The following is a 23,248-nucleotide window of genomic DNA, read 5'->3' on the forward strand; positions in this document are numbered from 1 at the left end:
ACTCGACTATATACGAACCAAAATCAAAATTGATCCCGACCGAAATATGACTCGACCAGAACCCGACTTGTACCCGAAATGGGGAAAAAATCCGACATGACCCGACCGAAACCATTCCGCTCTGATCCCGACACGACCTGGAAATGATTCGAGAACCGAGATGACCCGACTCGGACCCGGCCCGATGACCTTTTTAGACAGCTCTAATTATGTCTTATTCGGACCGAAGAAATGTAGGGTATTACATTTGAACCCATTTGGTCTTGGACTCTTGGGTTTTGGTTCTAAGGGACAGTTGAGGGAAATTTGAAAAACAGTGGAGTATAAAATATCTAGCTTCCTTTTCCCAACCCCTATCCTCTCCTCTTGCTTCCCTCTCACAGTCTCACTCCCTTATCTGCATTCAGAATGGAAGGGTTTAAGGCTCAAATCAAGGGTTTTTCACGCTTCATTGCTCAATAGATAGATAGATAAGGTAACTCATTTCTTTCTCTGTCTGTCTCTCTTTCATTCTAATGTCTGCTCCTCTCACCATGTCTATGGATCTTCTTTATAATATGAATGTTTCAAATGTTTCTGAATCCAAACATCCCAATTTCTTCCCTAAAATCTCCAGGTATCCCATTAGAAAATCTACCATTTTCTGCAATTCCTCTAAATCCCCACCCAAATTGGAAGAACCCCAGAAAAATCCATCACTCTCTGACCAACTTAAGCCTCTTTCTACTACTATTCTCTCAGAAAACGCTAAAGATAAAGCTCAGCTTCTCATTAAACCGCCAAAATCTACTTGGGTCAATCCCACTAAACCTAAGCCTTCTGTTCTTTCGCTGCAACGCCAGAAACGCTCTCCTTATGCTTATAATCCCCAAATTAGGGACCTCAAGCTTTTTGCAAAGAAACTGAATGACTGTGATTCTACTTCTGAAGAAACTTTCTTTGCAATTCTGGAGGAAATCCCACATCCAATTACCAAAGAAAACGCCCTTTTGATGCTTAATTCTTTGAAACCATGGGAAAAGGCTTTGCTTTTCTTCAATTGGGTGAAAACCCAGAATTTGTTTCCTATGGAAACTATCTATTACAATGTTACTATGAAGTCTTTGAGGTTTGGTAGGCAGTTTGAGCTTATTGAAGGTCTTGCTAATGAGATGATAGGTAATAATATCGAGCTCGATAACATTACTTATTCAACGATTATTACTTGTGCTAAGAGGTGTAATCTCTTTGATAAAGCTGTGGAATGGTTTGAGAGGATGTATAAGACTGGTGTGATGCCTGATGAGGTCACTTACTCAGCTGTTCTAGATGTGTATGCTAAGTTAGGGAAAGTTGAGGAGGTCATGAGTTTGTATGAAAGAGGGAGAGCGAGCGGGTGGAAGCCGGATCATATAGCATTTTCTGTTCTATGTAAGATGTTTGGTGAGGCAGGGGACTACGATGGTATTAGGTTTGTGTTACAGGAGATGAAGACACTTGGGGTACAGCCTAATTTGATAGTTTACAATACTTTGTTAGAGGCATTGGGTAAGGCTGGAAAGCCTGGTTTGGCTAGGAGTTTATTCGAGGAAATGGTTGATTCAGGTGTTACCCCAAATGAGAAAACCCTAACAGCACTCGTTAAAGTCTATGGTAGGGCAAGGTGGAATAAGGATGCCTTGGAACTCTGGGAGAGAATGAGGTTAAATGGATGGCCTATGGACTTCATCCTGTATAACACATTGCTGAGTATGTGTGCAGACCTCGGATTGGAAGAAGAGGCTGAGAAGCTCTTTGAAGATATGAAGAACTCCAAGTATTGTATACCAGATAGTTTTAGCTACACGGCAATGCTTAACGTATATGGTAGTGGTGGGAAGGTTGATAGGGCAATGGAGGTGTTTGAGGAAATGTCGAAAAAGGGTGTTGAGCTTAATATCATGGGATGCACTTGTCTGATTCAGTGCTTAGGAAAGAGTCAGAGAATTGATGAGTTGGTTAGAGTTTTCGAGGTGTCGATGCAGAGAGGCATCAAGCCAGATGATAGACTCTGTGGTTGCCTGCTTTCAGTTGTGTCATTATGTGATAACACTGAAGATGCTAACATGGTTCTTGGTTGTTTGGGACGAGCAAACCCAAAATTGGTTGCCTTCATCAGCTTGCTAAATGAAGAGGGAACTAAATTTGATAGGTTGAAGGAAGAGTTCAAGGTTATACTTACTGATGCACAAGTTGATTCTCGAAGACCCTTCTGTAATTGCTTGATTGACATATGCAGGAAAAGAAATTTGAAAGAGAGAGGTCATGAACTTTTATATCTAGGAACAATATTTGGATTGTACCCAGGTTTACACAAGAAAACCACAGGTGAGTGGAGTTTGAATGTGAGGTCACTATCTGTTGGTGCAGCTCACACTGCATTAGAAGAGTGGATGACAAGTCTATCGAATATTGTAGAACGAGAAGAGGCATTGCCAGAGTTATTTTCTGCGTATACTGGTGCAGGAACTCACAAATTTTCTCAAGGTCTAGCTAGTGCATTTGCTTCACATATAGAGAAATTGGCAGCACCATTTAGGCTTAGTGAAGATAGAGTTGGCTGTTTTGTTGCTACTCGAGATGATATAGTCTCATGGGCACAATCTAGGGTACCATCTCCTGCTTTAACAGTCTTAAACTAGAGCTAGAAGCTGTTAATATTACTTAAGTTTTGTAATATATTGGCCCTTCTGTAGGCTGCCAAAATTTTAAATTTTTGTCTATGAAAGCCTTCGGAAGAGCATAATGTATCAGTTTTCATTGTTATGCAACCTCCAAATTATGATTCCTCGCAATGGAATTCATCAACTCTAATTCTGCTCAATGATTAATCAGTAGTCTGGTATATATCTCCAAAACAAAGACTGGAATGATTTAGGATGTAAACCTGTGCTGTTAGAATGGATTTCCTCAATCATTTTCCAAGTATTACTTAAACTGGCGGCGTTACAGGGGAGTTTCTTCGAGATGGAGGGATATTTGTGAAGGAGGATGATACTGAGAATGAGAAGGTTTCTATGTGGCAGAAGTTAATGTCTTACGTTAGAGGATTCAAAGCTGAGTTCGGGGCAGGATCATTATTGCGGCTGCTACTAGAGCGGAGTGTGATAGTGTGCCCGCGGACCTGCCCAAGGGAGGAGGTGGGGTGAACGGGGTTGGGGAGAGAGATGGGCGGCAGAGCAAATTAGGGCAAGATCTAATATTGTTCCCGTGCCATGTAGTCCTGCACGGGCTTTTGTTATTTTTTAAAGGTGAGTTTAATTTTTCAATTTATAATATGACTAAAAGAATAAATGCATTTCATTTCGTATTTCACTAAGAAAGAAATTTATTGAAGTTGAAGGGACATGAATTTTTTGGTGGTGAAGATACATGAAATTGGGAAGGAAAAAATTTCAAAGAGGAACACGTAACACTCCAGATTTCTAGCAAATGTTCCATTTATTAAATACTAGTATAGATTTGCCAAACGCCCAAGGAGATTTGCCAAACGCCCAAGGAGATTTGCAGAGGGCTCTTTATTTGTCTTGTCATGGTTGGGCATGGGTTGTTGAGTGGGGGAAATAGGTCATAAACAGAATTGGGCAAACTCAATGAAACAACCATTTTAAGAATATGGGCAATTTTAGTGGTAGTACAAGAAATACAAAACCTGAACTAGGGAAGTTATCAGAAGTTACAATTCAGACTAGACAGTTAAAAAACCATTGTCAAACATAAATACACAACAAAGACGGAGTATGATTAAAAGGACAACTATCAAGTAGCTTAATGGTATCAATGATGTCTCAGCCTAGTGGTTAAGTCTGAGGGCCTGTGTACAATAGGTTTCTGGTTCGAATCCCCTCCCCCGTTTTAATATATTATTGGCCTTGTGGCTCATTTGCGCAAAAAAAAAATAAAAAAAAATCAAGTAGCTTAATGGCAACTTTGAAGAAGCAACTTCAAAAAGAAACAGCTGCGACAGTTTTGAAATAGGTTGATGTAAATCCTTCAACTAAATTGGAAGAAAGCACATTCCCACAACAAGGACAATATCGTTACCTGAATAATCGGCTGAAGCCAGTATATAAGCTTTTCAACAAATAAAGAATTACACAACCTATCACCTTCTGTAGCACTCAGTTAAATACAAAAATGGTGGGATATCTCTTCATAATTTGGATAGGAAAGCCTTCAAATCTTAAAATTTGAAGGTTAAGCTCTGAATAATTTCATGGATTTATATATTGACAGTTACGAAGTATAAATAAATAATTTATGATTAGCATAATTGCAGTTCAACTTCCAAGAAAATAGTATTCTTGATCAGCCAAGCTGTTGTAGAGGCTTTGCACTATTCACAAATGTGGCACTTTTATTGAATCCTTCTAGCAAAAGTATCCGTACTGCATCCAATCCCGTATGCAATGTCAGATCCAACTGCACTCAAAAAAATGGCATCCATTTAGGGAAAACTTGATTGAGATTTTGGCACAAAAAACACAGGCAATCAGAATGATAAGCAAGAGCAATTTAACAACCGTATGTGGGTTCAGCTTAACCATTGTTGTATGATATTTTTATTTCAAAAATGGCTTTTTTTTTGTTTCACTTAAATTAACTAAAGGGGTTTCTTCAAAAACTCCAAATTGAAAATAGAACTTTCTCCATATTCACAATGTCAAGATGCAACGTGGAGCAAAAAATATACAATCATAACTCCCTAAAATTTGAATATGCCGTGAAACTTAACAGAGGCCCGCAAACCAACTCCCAGGTATATGTAATGAACCATCCTGACCCTACACGTGTTCCCTTGGTGTACAGCAGGAGGCTAAAGCAGAAGGGACAAATGACTGCTGCAACAGAAGACCAATATCACAGTGAAGAGAGGAGTGGGAGCAAAGGAGCGTTGCCACACTACACAACAAAAGCAGCAGCAGCAAGCAATTAATGAACCGTACTAGATATTAGTCCTAGTGCATAAATAGAAGAAAGGAAGAGAGAGAGAGGATTGTGTAATTTGTGAGTTGTGTAGAGATTGATAACCTGAAGTTACTAAGGAGATTGGTGGGCTCAAGCTACTAGAAGTGTAACTCAAACTTCCACCTATTTGGTGTATTAATCAAAAGCTCTCTTCTTCCATATTCTTGTTGTGCTTGTTGGTTGTTGTGTGACAGGTTGACTGGGAACATTGCACTTGGTATCAGAGCAGCCACGATCCCAGGGAGAACAACCATGGTACAACCAAATTCACAGAGGTTGGAGGCGTTAGAAAATGGGTTCGCAGAGGTGAATCAGAGGATGGAAGGAATGGAGGCGACGATACAGCAAACCTTAGCTGAAGGAATGGCTGCCTTCCAAGAAACTTTAACCAAGAATTTTGCGGCCAAGAGTGAGGAGGAGCAACAGAAAAACAGAGATATGGTGAATGAGGCCACTACTCGTCTGGAAGGAAGGCTGGACAGGTTTAGGGTGGAACAAAACAACCAAATGGAGATCTTGAGCAAGGCGCAAGAAAAGTTCCAAGAGGAAGTTAAGGCATTAATGGCGCAGGTGCCAGGGCAACCACAACCGTTCGCGGCAGAGGAGGAGGAAAATTTCTCGGAGGTCAGGGTACCACGGAACGGAAGGGGCTTTGGAAGAGGAGGCGGGTATGAGGACGGAGGAGGGGGCGGTCACTGGAAGTACCGGAAGCTGGACATGCCGTTGTTTGAGGGCAGTGATCCTGATGGGTGGATTCTCAGGGGAGAGAAGTATTTTGAATTTTACAGATTAAGTGAGAGTGAGAAGATGGAGGCAGCGGTGGTTTCTATGGAGGGGGATGCGCTAAGATGGTTTACCTTCGAGTCACGGCGGCGACCGATAAAGACCTGGGCTGAACTGAAAATCAAGATCTTAGCCAAATATCGGCCCACCAACTCGGGAAGCCTTCACGAGCAGTGGCTGGCGGCGACACAAACGACAACGGTGGAGGAGTACCAACGCCGCTTTATCGAGTTAGCGTCTCCTCTAGAGGATGTGCCAGATAGTATCATGATGGGGCAATTCATTAATGGGTTGAAGGCTGACATTAAAGCAGAAATTAGGGTGCTGAATCCTTATACGTTGGACGACATGATGGATTTAGCAGTTCGGGTCGAAGAGAGAAACCGGGTTAATGGGTTGCAAAGAAGCATAAATGGGTCAGCAAAAACAGGCCAGTTCTCTTATTTCAGTAAAGGCCCAAATTCTTCTCCACTTAACAGTTCTGTTTCCAAGGCCCAATCTCATGGGTTGGGTTCAAACCATTACAACCCAACTGCCAGGGGAGGGGGTTTTAAAACACCCACTACAACATCTGTAAATTCTTACGAAGGCTCCAACACCATAGCTCCGGCCAAATCCACCGCGTCGTCGGCGAGATTCTCCGGGGAGACACGGCGTCTGACTGATCGGGAACTACAGGAAAAGAGGGCGAAAGGGCTTTGCTTCCGATGTGATGAGAGATGGGGAGTAGGGCATCAATGCAAAAGGAAGGAGGTAAGTGTACTGTTGGTAGATGAGGACGAGGTAGAAGAGGAAGGGGAAGACAATGAATTTCGAGCCATGGAGATACCTGATGAAGAAGAAATTCAGACAACCTCTGTGTATTAATTCAATTGTGGGTATTACCAACCCAAAAACGTTGAAGTTGCTGGGGAAAATCGGGGAAGGGGAGGTGGTAGTAATGGTCGACCCGGGGGCTACCCATAACTTCATCTCTGTCAAGGCAGTGGAACAATTGAAAATTCCAGTCACCAAATCCGGGGAGTTTGGAGTGTCACTCGGGAACGGTGCCGCGGTACGAGGTACGGGCATTTGCAAGGAAGTACCCCTCAGGCTCAACGAAGACACCATAGTCACGGAGGACTTTCTGCCTCTGGAGTTAGGAAATTCAGACATAATTCTTGGCATTCAGTGGCTCGTCACACTTAGGGGTGACCCGTCACTGGCTCGCTCGAGAATATCCTTGAAGGCAATGATGAAGGTGTTACGGAAGGAAGGAGGGGGTATTTTGGTGGAGTTCAACAAACTAGAAGAGGAAGCCAAGGCTGGGGCAGACCCTCCCCCTTTCTTGCGTGGGTTATTAGAGGAATTTAAGGGGGTGTTTGAGCAGCCCAAGGGGTTACCTCCGGTCAGAGGACACGAGCACGCGATCACAATGAAAGAGGGCAGCAACCCGCTGGGTGTGAGACCATACCGTTATCCACAAATCCAGAAAGACGAGATTGAGAGGTTGATCTGTGAAATGTTGGATGCTGGAATTATTAAGCCTTCCACCAGCCCGTATTCGAGTCCCGTGTTGTTGGTGAAGAAGAAAGACGGGTCTTGGAGATTTTGTGTCGACTATCGGGCCTTGAATAAGGAGACGGTGCCGGACAAGTACCCGATTGTACCCGATTCCGGTGATTGATGAGCTATTGGACGAGCTTCATGGCGCTAAGGTGTTTTCAAAACTTGATTTGAAAGCCGGTTACCATCAGATACTAGTCCGCCCGGAAGACACTCCCAAAACCGCTTTCCGGACTCATGAGGGGCACTACGAATTTCTGGTGATGCCATTCGGGTTAACCAATGCCCCGGCAACTTTTCAATCACTCATGAATGAGGTATTCCGTTCTTATTTACGAAAATTTGTACTCGTATTTTTTGATGACATTCTTGTTTATAGTTCCTGTGAAAGTGAGCATAGCAGGCATATGAAGTTAGTACTGGCTGCTCTAGAGGAAAATCAATTATTTGCAAATTTCAAAAAATGTGAATTTGGGAAGCAGGAGGTGGCATACCTAGGTCACGTGATTTCGGGTCAAGGTGTGGCCGTCGACCAGGAGAAAATTCAAGCCATGAAAGAGTGGAGCACTCCACGCAACTTGAGGGAACTACGTGGTTTTCTGGGCCTCACGGGCTATTACCACAAATTCATAGCCGGCTACGCCCATATAGCACAGCCCTTAACTGACCAGCTGCGCAAAGACTCATTCGGGTGGACCGAGACAGCCACCAGGGCGTTCGAAAAATTAAAAGAAGCCATGATCACAGCCACCGTGCTTGCAATGCCCAACTTCCATAAAGCGTTTGTCATCGAAACAGATGCTTCGGGTCATGGCTTAGGTGCCGTAATGATGCAGGAAGGCAAGCCAATTGCTTTCCACAGTCGGATACTCGGGCCGAGAGCTCGGGATAAGTCCATCTACGAGAAGGAGTTGATGGCCGTATGTCTAGCGGTCCAAAAGTGGAAGCATTATCTGATGGGTCGTCACTTTATCATACGGACCGATCAGCAAAGCCTACGTCACATCAATCAACAAAGGGAGATTGGGGCTGACTACCAGAGGTGGGTAAGGAAGCTTATTGGGTTTGATTTTGAGATTCAATATAAGCCCGGCACTTCGAATAGGGTTGCTGATGCCCTATCCAGAAAGGAGGAAGGGACACTGGAATATGGCAGTCATGAGTTGGGGGCGTTGATTTCCTCTCAGGGAATCGATTGGGAGGCTCTGGAGGAAGAAGTTGAGAAGGACAAGATGCTCCAGAAACTCAAGGCAGATCTGATTGCAGGGAAAGAGATGAAGGGATTTCATTTGGTGGAGGGTAAGCTGCTATACAAGGGAAGAATGGTACTCACAAAGTCTTCATCTTTCATACCCAATCTACTACGGGAGTATCATGACTCACCTACGGGGGGTCACTCGGGGGAGGTCAAAACGTACTTAAGATTGGCCTCGGAATGGTATTGGCAGGGGATGCGCAAACAGATCGCGGACCACGTACAGAAGTGTGTAACATGTCAGAAAAACAAACACTCCCAACGAAGCCCAGCACGTTTGCTCCAACCACTGCCCATCCCCACAGCCGTATGGGAAGAGGTAACCATGGATTTCGTAGAAGGATTGCCACTGTCCAAGGGGTTCAATTCAATTCTTGTGGTGGTGGACAGATTGTCCAAGTACGCTCATTTTATCGGGCTAAAACACCCCTTCACCGCCTTAACTGTGGCTCATAACTTTGTCAAGGAAGTGGTGAGGCTACATGGGTTTCCGACATCAATCGTTTCTGATCGTGATCGAGTTTTCTTGAGTGTTTTCTGGAAAGAGCTCTTTAGACTCAATGGGACCGAACTGAAACGAAGCACTTCCTACCACCCACAAACAGATGGGCAGACCGAGAATGTGAACAAAGGTCTTGAAACCTACTTGAGGTGTTTTGCCGGAGAAAAGCCCAAGGAGTGGGCCAAATGGCTGCATTGGGCCGAATACTCGTACAATACATCCCCGCACTTGTCCACAAAAGTGTCCCCATTCACGATAGTATACGGCAAGGACCCACCAAAATTGTGGCGCGTTGGTGATCACCATACAACTGTTGGCAGTGTAGAGGAGACCTTGAAGGAGAGGGACTATATGCTGGATGAGTTAAGAATTAACTTGTTTAAAGCCCAGCAAGTGATGAAAGAAAATGCAGACAAGAAAAGGAGGGATGAGCAGTTTGAGGTTGGGGATGCGGTCTTCCTAAAACTTCAACCCTATAGGCAACGATCACTAGCCAAACGGCCTTTCGAAAAACTGGCTGCAAGATTCTACGGGCCCTATGAGGTGCTTCAGAGGATAGGCCATGTTGCTTACAAGTTAAAATTGCCTCACACATGTAAAATACACCCAGTTTTCCACGTGTTCCACGTGTCTCAGTTGAGGAGAGCTGTGGGTACTCAGGTGATCTCTGCTTCAATTCCCGACCAGCTGACCAGTGAGTTAGAAGATGCGCCATAACAGGAGAGGTGCAGAAGTGATAGTGGAAGTCTTGGTCAAATGGAAAGGGCTGCAGACATTTGAAGCCACTTGGGAGGAGGCTGCCATGCTTCAAGATCGTTTCCCGGACTTCCACCTTGAGGACAAGGTGAGTCTTTTGGGGCGAGGTAATGTAATGAACCATCCTGACCCTACACGTGTTCCCTTGGTGTACAGCAGGAGGCTAAAGCAGAAGGGACAAATGACTGCTGCAACAGAAGACCAATATCACAGTGAAGAGAGGAGTGGGAGCAAAGGAGCGTTGCCACACTACACAACAAAAGCAGCAGCAGCAAGCAATTAATGAACCGTACTAGATATTAGTCCTAGTGCATAAATAGAAGAAAGGAAGAGAGAGAGAGGATTGTGTAATTTGTGAGTTGTGTAGAGATTGGTAACCTGAAGTTACTAAGGAGATTGGTGGCCTCAAGCTACTAGAAGTGTAACTCAAACTTCCACCTATTTGGTGTATTAATCAAAAGCTCTCTTCTTCCATATTCTTGTTGTGCTTGTTGGTTGTTGTGTGACAGGTTGACTGGGAACATTGCAGTATAGCTGAACATGAGAAGGTTTTTTCATGAAACTTTGATTGCATAAATCACGATATGCATGAAATCTGTATTATGAAGTACTTCCTCTGTTCTTTTAGATGCAACACTTTTATTTTCATGCTTGTCAATGCATGATTTCCACAATTAATTTCTTATTATCAATAAGTAAAGCTAGATATTTTGAAAGTACTTGCTGAGATGAATCTAACAAGATCACACATAACTATGTTTTTTCTCAAGTATAAACACCAAAAATATGGAAAGTAGAGTGTGAATAGTGCAAAAAGAGAAAGGTTGCATCTACCAAAACAAAAGACTTATAATTTAGTATTCCTCTTCATATGATCTTTTTTCCTCTAGAACTTCATTATCATCCTTAATTGTTACCACTCTCCGTACCAAACATAAGTTCCAAATTAATATCCAATACGTAAGACTTTTTTGCAACGCATGAATCGGGTTGTATTGGCCAACCAGAACTTCCAACTTTGAGAGTTTGAGACTAATTGCTTGTTAAAAGGCTCTTATAGCCATCATTCAATCGAAAAGAATATATAACTAACTTTTTCTTACATAAATGAATTTATCATTGCAACAAGTCAACAACTACTATTCCCTCCGTTTCTAAAAGTTCTTCCACTTATATAATCTTTATAGGTATAAAGATTCTAATGAAAATGGTATCTAATACTCTTCGATAATATATAAGTCAAAACATATTCATGTGAGATCTTATTTGATTTTCTTGATTTGTAGTTTCAAAATATCAACTTTTTATATTTTCTTCAATAACTAGTATTTAAAGATATTGATGATTCAATATGCATTGAAAACGTGCAAAAAAGCAAGTGGAAAGAACATTCAGAGGGAGTAACAAATTTCACCACGAGCATGAATAAATCACAAATGTAGACACACTAGATTTTAGGAATATGATAAGCAACGTGACAAAATCCTCAATGTCGTGAAACTGAGTTGATTAAAGATTCAGAGATCTTTACCATTCCTTGTGCTCTTTCCCCCAATTGCCTTGAGGAACCTAGTCCTGTGGGAATGACACTAAATTGGTTCATACTACTACTAGCTAAACATTTTCTTGAAGATAATGTTCATTAGAAAACTAGCCCCCAACTAAGAAGAATTTGGCTTTCACTGAGGTGTGCTTGAGAGTGCGTGGCCTTTCAGGCTCTGCGCGGTGGTTCACATGGCAGCAGTGGCATTTATTTAATTATTGATGACAGTATTATTTTGTGCTCTTGTTTTGATGAAGTAGTTTGGTCGTTTGTTAAATGTAGCGGTAATAAGGTCATTCATAATTAAGCCATTTCCAGCCTTGGGAAATTGTGCAAAGATTATAGGATGATGATTTTCCAAGTTGTGATTTGGATGTAAACTACCTCCTGGTAGATTTTGAAATATATATCAACCAACCATTCAACTTAGTTGTATTAATATTAACCATTTTAACAGGTTCTACCTGACCAAAATCGCATGCATCATTTTATAAGCACAGCGGCACAGCAAGATTCCTCTGAGCCCAAAATACATATAAATTGCAGTAGAGATTAGAGAAGATTTAACAAAAATGTCATAAATCAGAGATAATACTTGATAAATATATTAAACAAAAACCAATGTGGATTTAGGTCTTTTATTCCAAACACCAGAAAAAAAAAGGAGATGATTTCAGGGGGGGAATCAAGAGCACAAGGACGTATCACCACCACAAGGGCCCAAAAATACAATAAATTCACCTTATAAAGTTATAAATACCATAACCTGTAATGAATCAGCATAAATAATAATCATTACACAAAGGATAGTGTTTGCATGGCTCGATGTCATAAGGATACTTACGGTGGAGAAGATACTGATGCTATTACATTGCTGTATTCCAGTCCACATCTTACACTAGAGAAGACTTGGGTTATGACTCTTATGAAAGGACTAGGAGAAATGATTCCAACGTATGGATAGGCTATTGACGGAAGGTGGGATGGTAGTACGGTACATGTGCACACAGCCTTACCCAGTTACTCCTAATCAGTCGAAGATAGTACACACCGGTAGCAAGTTGGCAAAAAACTTAAGTTCTCACCACTTCTCTCACTATCAAACAATAAATTTTTAACTCTCCATGCAACACCTTTCTCTAAATAACTGCCTTACATACTACTTAGGCTATACCTAGGTTTTCTTCTAGTCTTACGCTATAAATGCCTATTAGAATCAAACTTAAGAGGTTCACCTTAAAATATTTATCTTGAAACTTGGGAAAAGAGGAGCTTACAAAGACTAAAATCTACAATTCATGGAAAAAACTGTTGGAATTTGTGGAACACAACAGTAAGTCAGCAGCACAACAGAAGTGACAAAATATGTTGCATCAAACAGCTCCCTTAGCAAACAACAACAGCAACAACAAAAAAAGCCTTATTCCCAGAATGATTTAGGGTCGGCTAACAAGAACCGTCAGCGTTGTTATCAAATTCTATCAAATTTTAAATTAAGCAAAGAAGAAAAAGAAACCTTTTCTCAGGTCCCCGATGGACAGGGTAACATGCAAATTAAATAGAAGTAGGCCTCTCACCTCTTCGCGTTCTTGTTTACTGAATGGACGAAGAACAAAATTTGCAGCGTCCATCTTTCCAGGAGGCCGCCCAATTCCTGTAAGAAATTTCACACTAAGATTCATGGCACTAATAAATAAAATGTGGCCTTTCACCAAAAATTAATTTACCTATTCTTAAACGTGGAAAGTCGCGGTTTCCTTTGAAATGATCAATGACACTTCTCATCCTACAGGCACATTAAAAAAAACGTTACATTCTCCAAAAAAAATAATTGTTTGCCTGTGAAATTTCATATTTAATTGGCATAAAGCAACATTCTCTGCCATGCTTGTGAAGCTACAAGCTTGACTAATAACATATCCTACAATCTCAGAAGACAAAGAAAAACTTAAAAGCTATGACAGCCTTTCCCTAACGATTTGGAAGAGTAATTCAAATATAAAACCTAACCTAAGCACTTATAGCTCATAAATAACATAACACAGGAAGTGCCTAGAAGGTAAATACCCGTTGTGACCTCCATGACCGCCCTTCGGTAAAAGCCGCAATCTCGCAAAAGACAGATCCAAATCATCATAAATCTGTAAGAAAGCCAAATATCTGTTTGAATATATGGAGTTTAAGAATATCAAAACTAACACCATAGGAAGAATTCGTGAATAGCATATTACCACCAGTACTTGATTCAGGGGGATCTTATAATACGAAACCATAGGACCGACCTACAAAGAAATTTTCAAAGTTTAGTCACCATCTCCAGGTTTAAAGTTCCAACAAATAATAGATCTTCTAAGATAAGCTCATAAGCTACTTACAGACTCACCACTGACATTCATGAAAGTTTGTGGCTTGGATAGGATAACTGGAACTTTTCCAATGTAACCTGAGTAAGTTAAGAGCTACTAAATTAGTTAACAAGTAGTAGGAAACCAAAGTTGAGAAATTCTTAGACACATAGCGTTCTTCTTGTTTCAGGGATAATTTTACAGATTCTCATCTCTCTATTGCATTTTCTCCCCATTGAAAATGATTGCAGATGGGGGTAGGGGTAAACTAACATTCTATGGATAGCTTAGAGTAGCTTTAAGTTATTGCTGAGTTAATACTTTGATAATGTGTACATGCATTTACAATCCTGTATATAAATAAAGTATTTACTTAAATAAATAAAAGTTCTGTAAAAATTTTGAGGTCACTGTAAAAAATGAATAAATTTTGGTATAACAAAAAAAAAAATCTTATTAGTAACTTAAAAGTACTACTTCCATAAGATCCATCATTTTTCTTGTAAGTCCTTCCTTACTTGTTTGAATTGTCCACCTAAATATCTTGCGTTCCCACTAGAAAAATCATCTGAAAATCGTCCCTATTAGGATGAAAGAAGTTGTATTGACAGTCTGACACTAGCTTTTGCAAGGATCAACTTGAATGATATGCTTCCGCTTTCCGCTAGCTCTGTAGATTGAAGCTGGCTATCTCACCGGATATATGCTACTTGCTTCGGCAAGCTAGCAGGGAGTCTTGCTCGAATGTTTTTCTGTATTGTGAATAGTATAATAGCCTTCGTAGAAGCCTCTTTACGGTGTATAGGTGTGCTTAGTGATCTTTTAACATTCAGGAGTGGTTACAGATTCGAATTGTGGGTTTTTGGTAAGGAAAAGGAGAAGTTTATTTGACAAAATGCAGCAATGCTGCGATGGCAATCTTGTGGCATGATGGATAGAAAAATATGGTTGAATTTTTAACAATGTTACCTTGTGCTGTTGTGCGTGATTTTCTATGGGATAAAGTGACTTTGTTAGCTTTCTTATGGGCTATTGATGATGGGGCTTTCCAAAATTATTCTCCTAAGGGAGATATCAAGATACACAGGAATAGGGGTTATCTGTAATTTTGTTAGTGTTTCTTTGTCAGGACACCTTGACCACTTTTTGTAAAACCCTTCCCAAGTTTTAATAACAAAATACTCCGTATTTCTTATCCAAAAAATATTGTATCTAGTTAGTATAATAAATATAGCAGTAGGAAGGTAGACCTAAAGACAGACAATAAAAGGTTAAATTAGGCAGTAAACTCAGAAATAATACGAGTGCCGAACACTAACTAGTCACAAAGAAAATCACAGGAAACATGACATAAACACTATAACTATTATTTGCTAAACATCGTACCCTTTCTAATGAAATAGAAATCCCCAAAATTCCTAATACGAAGTAAAACATTTTACTTGAATGATTAACTCCTTTTTTTATTTAACATTTCCTATAAAAGTTATTACATGATATTTACTAGCTGAAGCATGTGATGTTGCCTTATGCATTCCATAGTTCGGATTTCAGAAGCTACAAATTTATCTAGGCTATTCAAGTATGTAGAAAACGAAACAAACGAGCAGGAGTACCTTTCCCAAATGAAGCTTTAAAAGAAACACTACTCATTGAAATCCCTTCCGCTTCTGCTATGGTGTCTACCATCTCAAAGCCAACCTAAAACATAGTAGGAAGTCATAAGACTCATAATCATTGCTTCGATGGAAAATCTGAGTCCAACACAGCAAATAAAAAGCAGTTTCCTAGGATTAATGTTGGATATGATACATTATTCAAAAAAGCATCCTGCCTGTTATGCGCAAGCAAAAATGAAAGTACCAACATTTATAGTAGAAACTAAAAACAATCAAACAACCATGTTGCACATAAATTAGTGAAACTACTGTAGGTACTACATGGTCTACATAAGAGAAATTACAACCTGAAATGCTTTTTCACCCCACTCTGGGTAGAAACCAATAATGAAACATCGAAAATATCTCTACGAAAGAGTTAACCACATGAACGGCAATCAATCATGGCATCTCCCAACTCAATCTTCTGCATTTAACATTCCCTATTTTCAAAATACATGAATTCTTAGTTAAATCTGTATCAAAGGCTCAAAGCTTATTCTTTTTCGCGAATAAGTTAGGTCTAAACTCTATATAATCTGTATCACTAAATCAATCAACTCATCGACAATTAGAAAAACTTAAAGCACAGTTAATATTACGAAAAGTAATTCCAACAACAAATGCACAATCCCACAAAAGGAAGAGAGTGAAGTTATACATTATGACGAGTGCCGTTGTACTTTTTGCCAGGATTTCCAAGACCAACAAGAAGCCAAGGTTTAGGCTTAGGCTTAACCTGAAGCGGACCAACACCAGAAGACGACGTCGTATTTCCCTCGGAGGTAGTAGTAGATTCAGCAGAAGATGATAAACAAGCAAAATTGGTCATTCTCCAATTCGAATTTGCAGACGAAAATGTTAGGGTTTTCAAAATTAGAGAAGACGAAAAAGATGATGAAGATGATGGAAAACAAGAGCTACGAAAATAGCAGTAATTTAAAGCTGATGATGAAAATGGCATTGAAATTGCACCAATGTTCATACTCTTAAATCTTAATTTCTATGTCGATTCTAGGGTTTTTGAATTGAAATTGGAGTGGCGGATTAGAGTTGAATTGGAATCGTTAACGTTACTTGGGGGTATTTTATTGGCCACAAGTTTAACATGGAAATGATAAATCCAAATATTTATCCCCTTCCAGTTTTACACGAGGCTAGCTAGACCATGTTTTTACACAAATTCTTATTTACAGATTACAAGGGTTGTACAATAAATATTGTACACCACAGTAAACGTTAACTCAAAATGTTTAAAAGTTAAGCTTATTTATGTAAAAGTTATTCATTATTAGTGATAAATTTGTTCATTTTAATAAAACTTATTTCTTCAAAATCAGTAATAATGTATAAAATTAATCATTTAACTCTTTAAAATGTTTATCTATCAACGTTTTTTTTACTAATATAAAAGTTAATCAAAACTAGGTTAAAGTTACAAAAAAATGGGTAAAAGTTATCTTGGTGTACAATAAATTTATTGTACACCTAATGCGCGCAAGACCTTTTGATTTTTTTATTCTGTCCGGCTTTTTTTATGGGTTTCTTAATTGACGTACTCGTTCGCTTAAAACTTCCTCGTTAGCGAACGAGGACGTCGAATAGCGATATACTCTTTTTTTCTTTACATTTAATATTATGTACGGAGTATGTGATTTAACGGCTACTTAATGTAGATTGAGATTCTTCTACGTAGTACTTTTTATTGAAAAATGTCAATTACGTTTATTTTTAATGTTTTCACTTTTATCCATAATTTGACATTGAGAAAGTTTGAAAGATTTACTGCCCTTGTGGAAAAGTGTGAGAGATTAAAATGCCCAAATAAAGTTAATTGGTTAAAATAATCACTTGGCACAATTTTTGATAGAATATTAAGGGCATTTACGTGATAATATAAAAGGAAATATTCTCAATGTAAATAACAAAATGTGAGAAGCTAAACGGAATACGTAAAGAAAAAAAAGGATTAAGGGAGTACATATTTTAATTTTATCCTCTAATATGTTCACTACTCGTCATTTCACATACCCCAACAACAACAACAACAACAACAAAAGGCGACAGATATTGAGGCAACGATTGATGGCCCCGGAGCAAGGAGGACAAAGGGGTGGTCGTCCAAAAAGGTGGTAGGAACGTGTTGTGCGGGCTATGCGGCTTCAGGGTAACAACGGCGACATGCCAGGGATGATATGAGGTGGTGGTAATAGATGGAGAGGCTATAAGGTCCAATATGATCTTATGAGATTACTCTCTCAAGTGAAGTCTTTGGCATTCATGTCGAATTAGGTCCTATAAATTCTAATCAGATTTATTCAGTTTCAATAAATTCAAATAAGTTTAATTCAGATAAGATTAGGTTTTATTTGATAAAAAAAAAACACACCTTATGTAATCCCCCGTAAATTTATAAATTTTATTAATATATTTTAACGTATAGTTATTTATATTTTAAATAGAATTTACGAATTTTAGTAATAAATATATAATTAACGTTGATTTATTTTATTTAATTACATTTTAAGTATTTTAACGGTTTATGAAATCAAAAATAATTTTAGAATTTCTATGTTGAAAAGAATTGAATTTCGAAAACACGTTCGATCGAATTTGGAAAACAATTCTAACCATTTTGGATTCAAACAAACTAAATCCTAATTCTAGCCCAATTGGGTGAAGCCCAAAATAGCAAACCCAAAACTCTCTCCTTTCTCCCCTTTTCAATTTCACGTGAAAAATCAAAACACAAAACCCTTCTCCTCTCACGTTGCTTCCCTTCTTCTCTCAACCTGCTTCTTGCTCCCTCACGCCATCCACCATCAACCAGTCGCCCAGCCACACAAACGCCGCGCCGCCCAGCCGCCGGCGACCTTCTTCTCCCTTCTCCTTCGCGAAACACCATCACCCCTCCTTTGTTTCTTCTCTTCGTGCCTTCTTCCCTTCTCCACTTCGTTACAGCTGTCGACCACCGTTGCTGCCACGTCGCCTCCAACCACTGTGCTTCCATCGACCGTCGTCCTCCCTACCGCCGCATCCTCTCCCACCTACTGTCGCACTACTTCACAGACCACCATCTTCCTCTTCCCTTTTTTTTGTTTTCCGCGTTGCTCTCTCGCAAGCCACCACCACCGAGGCTCGCCACCAATCCCGCCGGCCACCTGCGCCGCCTGCCACCGCAATTTCCCTGCTGCCCGCCGGCGTTCTTCTTCTCTCCTTTGGTTTATTTCTTCCCCTTTCAACTTATTTAAATTATTATTTATGTTTTGATAAATTAAGTAATGTTTTCATGATTTAAATTATTAGTTTGGATGATGTATATTTAGAATTCAAATTATGTGTTGATACTATAAATTAGTTTATTTTCAGATTTGTTAATTATGTTTCGTCAATTTAATTCTTGTTTTCTTAAGTTAAATTTATAGTTTTTATTATCTAATTATGAATTTAAGATTATATGTTTTGCATAGTTAATAATTTTATTTTCAGATTATGTGATTAAATTGAAATAAGGAATTTACTTATTAAAGCATGGATTTTTAAGGTTTTAATATTCTAAAATCATAATAGCATGATTATATATTATTAAAGCTATTTTTTTTTTATGATTTTAAGAACGTTGATTATGCTTTGTGGACGTTTGAAATTATTTTATATTGCTGAAAATTAAAGTATAATGGTTGCAAAGAGTTTTCAACGAATTTCAATAATTAATTCAATAATTATGATGCTAGGAAATCAAATATCCGAGTTTTGATATTGGGGAAAGTTCTAAATATGTTTAGGATTCATTTAGAATGCTTTATTATGGTTGCCAATGATTAGAAATTGATTGGGATTACTTGTTGGTTGTTTTAGGCGGAGAATTCTCTTTAGGCGACTTTTGAAAGTGTTAAAGTGGCATATGATCAGTTTGTTAGCACAAGGTACGTACATACCTGTATGCTTGGAATGTGTGCTAATTGTTGAAACCATGCTGAATTTGTTGTTGAACTTGGTTATGTTGAAATTGCAAGTTTAATACTGTTGGACGGACATATTGAACTTATATTGCATTATGAGAATTGTAACATGTTAGTATGGATGATTGATACAAACATGTTGGTTGGGAACACTAGATTATTCTATATGTGGTTTGGATCGATTGATTATTGTTCCCTTTCTAGCTTTTCACTACTTTATGAGGGCGGTGGACCTTGTTTAGTAAGTTGAAACTTTATACCCACTAGTTGTTGGACCGCGCGCTAACGCGCGCGATCCCCCAAGATATCAGAATTTGTTCGTATAATTAATTAGCGTATAAGCAAAATTTGTACGGGGAAAACCCGAGGGAATTAGGTAGTCCAAAACAACTACAAGGGATAGCATTCCTTATTCCAATATCGGGTGCTTGATCTGTTCAAATAGCAGGTTAATGCAAGCTAGATAGTACATTATAGGAGTTCATGTTAGAAAAACAACATTACATATTCCTGAAATCAGCATTGCAAATCAGAACATAAAGAACTCGGCATAGTGCCCGAGTCATAATATGTACAAGAGTAGTTATGTTCATGTTACAAAATATTTAAGGGGTATTTGTTGAGAACACTGCACTACGAGCTTGTTCCCTTCAAAAATCTCTAGGTAATGAGCCTACATTCCCACCTTCTATACTATCGCAACAGAAACTAATTTTGTTGGCAAGAAGTGTAGGAGCCATAAACATATTACGTGCAAATACTAAAGGGTTCGATTCTAGGCTAAGCATAAGGCTACCTATATCTTACAAGTACCGATTTCAAGCACCATTCAAGAACACCGTTCTTTGAAAGGCTCCTTTGGGCCAATTTCCAGCAGAAAGTGGGTGGAATTGAGCATCTCCTGGACCTTTTCAAAGGTCGCTCCATCATCCTAAAAATAGAGGTGTTTGTTAGCTTACAAACTGCTTAGATCTATGCTTTAGCAGAGAAGAAATTTTGCACAATCATGAAATAATGACTTCTGCATAGATTTGTGCTCTTTGCTCTTTTAAAGCTACATTTTATTAGTCTTAAAGTCTACATAAAATGTGTCTCAGATTATGTCAATTGTTATGACTGTAACCTTCTTTCTTTTAGCTTGATGATTGATCATGGATTTTATTTAAAACAAATGAATAGTTAAAAAGTAGATCAAGCTCTCTAAAACTATGCAGTTGAGAAACATTGATGAATAATTCAAACCAGCAGATTTTTTTGCAGAGGGACGAAATCAATCCTGATAAACACAAACAAACATATATTAATCCTTTGCAAAAAGGCATAAATTATCAATATTGGTGTTAACATAATAGATCATCCGAAATACCATTCACAATTCACAATGTTTTTGCTTTTCCTGATTCCTGAATTAGTTATTGCCCCAACTAATGAATCTTGACAAATAACACTACAGTTTCACAACAAAAATTGGATGTTATACAAACAAATATCCAACAAAGGACCAAGTAGTGCACATTCAGTGGTCAGCATCACATGTCCATAGATCGTAGGAGGATTTTCGTTAAAGGCAAGCATTTTTAATAGTAGATCATATGTCTTGGGATACGAAATAGAGAGTTTACATTAGATTAGAACACAAATGGGCATCGAGAAGCAACATACCAACCACTCTAATTATGTGAGTTAACATGAACACATATCTAATCTTAACCTTGGTAGTAGTAAAAGGGTGAAAAGTAAAATGTCTACCTTTCCAAATAAAGAAAACGAAATGGTGAAGCAAAACTCTAACAAGGAAAGATAACCCCCATCCCTTTATATAGAGCAATGTAATTCTGGAAACAAGCAACTCTACAAAAGGATTTTTAACAAAAGGGAAAAATAAAATAAAGTACAGCTCATAAAATCCTACAACACACAGCCACAAAAAAAAGGATTTTTTTTTAAAAAAAGGCAGTATGGTTTGATTTTCTGTAAGAGGAAGGTTGTACTATCCCAGGAAAACAGGAATGTGGACAAGGTGAGCCCAAAAAATAGGGTTGCCTTATAAAGCTAATTTAGGGGAAAAAATACCACAGTTAACAACCCAAACGATGCCTAAACATGTAATCAACCCATTCAAAACAAATTTAAAGCAAGCAAACATTTTTACAAGCAACAACAAAACGAACCTAACTTGATCAACAAAGCAAGAGGATTAATTAATGCACCATAATTAACAGTTTACAGATGCTATCAAAAAAGAACTACTTCAATTGGAGCCGAAACACAAAACCCCGATGTAAGGATGGAAAAAAGAAATGATAAGAATACAACATACCTGCTAACAGGCTACTTACTGGCTGTCGATCAAACCTCCATACTAACCGGAAATCATTCAAGCATGTGGAAAAAAATGAATTATTGACCCATTGAATGATCAATTAGGAATTAGGATTTGCCTAACTAACCAATTAATCACAGAATAAGCAATTCAATTCTTCCCACAGACAGGAAGGGTTCCGGTCGTCGTAGACGAACACCGGCGCCGCACAAAAGTAAAAACAGAGTAAGGGGAAGACGAATAAACGAGCGGAGAAGCAGAGGCAAAAGGAAAAAGGAAAGGAAAACCAGAGGAGAGAGGAATGTAATAAATTAGGAGAAAGAAACAAATTTCTTAGGAATCAGAAAACAAAAAAGATAGTAAGTGAAACAATAAATGTGGAAATATGCAAGCAACAAGGTTTGAACCTTGGTTGATTGAACAAGCATTATAGAGCTTGCAAAGGGAAGGAAAGCAAAAAATTTCCTTAGGAATAGTGAATTTCATGTATTTGTGACTCAAAACACTATTACTAAGCATAGTGTTCAAAATGTGAGTATTTTAAAGGTTAGAGATATACAGGGTTGATCATGGTTAAAGGAAAGGTTGGGTAAATTGGAATGAGTCTTGATTGATGCCTTTATGATCACGTACTTATTTCCAAGATAAAAACAGTTGTGAACGAATGTGGATTATATGCCTTATGTGATTGTTGAGTCATAACAGAGTCCCAATTTGTAAACCATGTAAAGTGAAACTGAGTAGCAATAGCTTTAGACTGTGCACGTCTAAAGTGACGGACAAACAGGAGTTGGGGTTCATGGTGGTAGCCCATGGCCTTTATCTCGGACCGGATTGATCAACGTGTCCTATTTTTATTCAAATGTTCCTCGATATCGCAGGTCTCTGAGGTTACGGAGTCGCGCCCGTACCTCGTCTTCCTTAGTGAAGATTGTCGGACGGTAAACTCGGTCCATTGTCTATTTCAACTAAAATAATATTATTGCTAAAAGTCTAGCCTAGTCTAGTATGGTCAAGTATGGTCGTCAAACTATCATGTTTTGTCTGCCCTTGTTTGTGTTCATTAGTATCATGTTAGGGTTGTTCGCTTAATAGAATCATGTTAGGATTATTATTGATTTAGTATGTAGTACTCAGCTTTGGTGATTACGTGTTTTTGCTTGTGCATGTTGATCATGGCTATGCCTTATTGATCCTGTGATGACCCAATCTTTGGTGAGCAGTCTCTAAGGATCAATAAGCATTGTCCATCTGCAGGTTTGAAGATGTTGCATCATTGGGATCGGGAATAGAGAGCTTGAATTTAGTTTTGATTTGCTAAGTTGACTTGGGTTTGTTTAATTGGACTTTAAACTTGTCGTACTATTTATATTCCCTTATTTTCGTTGGTTGATTTTTGGGACTAAACCTGTAATCGATTATTTATAAACCTACAGTTAGTTTTATGTTTTCCGCTGCAAAATTCTGAATAAGCCGTTACGTTTTCACACGGGCGATAATGCCTTGATAATTCTCTACGTTTTATATTAAAAGGTTATTTTAGAAAAGAGAGAATTGTCGGGGTGTTACAAAGTGGTATCTAGAAGCAGG

General features: G+C 38.9%; 3 protein-coding genes across 8 annotated transcripts; 2 read left to right on the plus strand and 1 right to left on the minus strand.

The window, feature by feature from the left end:
- The first annotated feature begins 271 nt into the window (after window positions 1-271).
- On the plus strand, window positions 272-2,813 carry LOC110793705 (pentatricopeptide repeat-containing protein At5g46580, chloroplastic). Its single transcript, XM_021998610.2, has one exon. The coding sequence runs from the start codon at window positions 516-518 to the stop codon at window positions 2,658-2,660; it is 2,145 nt and encodes a 714-aa protein (XP_021854302.1). The 5' UTR covers window positions 272-515; the 3' UTR covers window positions 2,661-2,813.
- Window positions 2,814-4,035: 1,222 nt separating this feature from the next.
- On the minus strand, window positions 4,036-16,487 carry LOC110793704 (peptidyl-tRNA hydrolase, mitochondrial). 6 transcript variants are annotated; one of them, XM_056829206.1, is made up of 9 exons: window positions 16,035-16,486; window positions 15,332-15,416; window positions 13,746-13,813; window positions 13,602-13,652; window positions 13,438-13,511; window positions 13,098-13,156; window positions 12,948-13,024; window positions 11,359-11,402; window positions 4,036-4,440 (listed from the first exon to the last, which is right to left on the minus strand). In XM_056829206.1, exons 1-8 carry the CDS (start codon window positions 16,356-16,358, stop codon window positions 11,397-11,399), a joined length of 744 nt encoding a protein of 247 aa, XP_056685184.1. In that variant the 5' UTR covers window positions 16,359-16,486; the 3' UTR covers window positions 4,036-4,440; window positions 11,359-11,396. The 6 variants fall into 6 exon arrangements, 4 of the variants coding, with proteins under 4 accessions (XP_056685184.1, XP_056685183.1, XP_021854300.1 ...); XM_056829205.1 differs by lacking the exon at window positions 11,359-11,402 and adding an exon at window positions 11,835-11,888; XR_002534765.2 differs by lacking the exons at window positions 4,036-4,440; window positions 11,359-11,402 and adding exons at window positions 4,447-10,076; window positions 10,206-10,361 and having other exon boundaries at window positions 16,035-16,487.
- A 598-nt stretch (window positions 16,488-17,085) lies between these two features.
- On the plus strand, window positions 17,086-23,203 carry LOC130461342 (uncharacterized). Its single transcript, XM_056829410.1, has 4 exons — window positions 17,086-17,202; window positions 18,041-18,594; window positions 19,232-19,299; window positions 22,882-23,203. Exons 1-4 carry the CDS (start codon window positions 17,086-17,088, stop codon window positions 22,896-22,898), a joined length of 756 nt encoding a protein of 251 aa, XP_056685388.1. The 3' UTR covers window positions 22,899-23,203.
- The last annotated feature ends 45 nt before the right edge of the window (window positions 23,204-23,248 follow it).

The sequence above is a fragment of the Spinacia oleracea genome, chromosome 5 (assembly GCF_020520425.1).
Source record: "Spinacia oleracea cultivar Varoflay chromosome 5, BTI_SOV_V1, whole genome shotgun sequence".
NCBI classification, from domain to species: domain Eukaryota; kingdom Viridiplantae; phylum Streptophyta; class Magnoliopsida; order Caryophyllales; family Amaranthaceae; genus Spinacia; species Spinacia oleracea.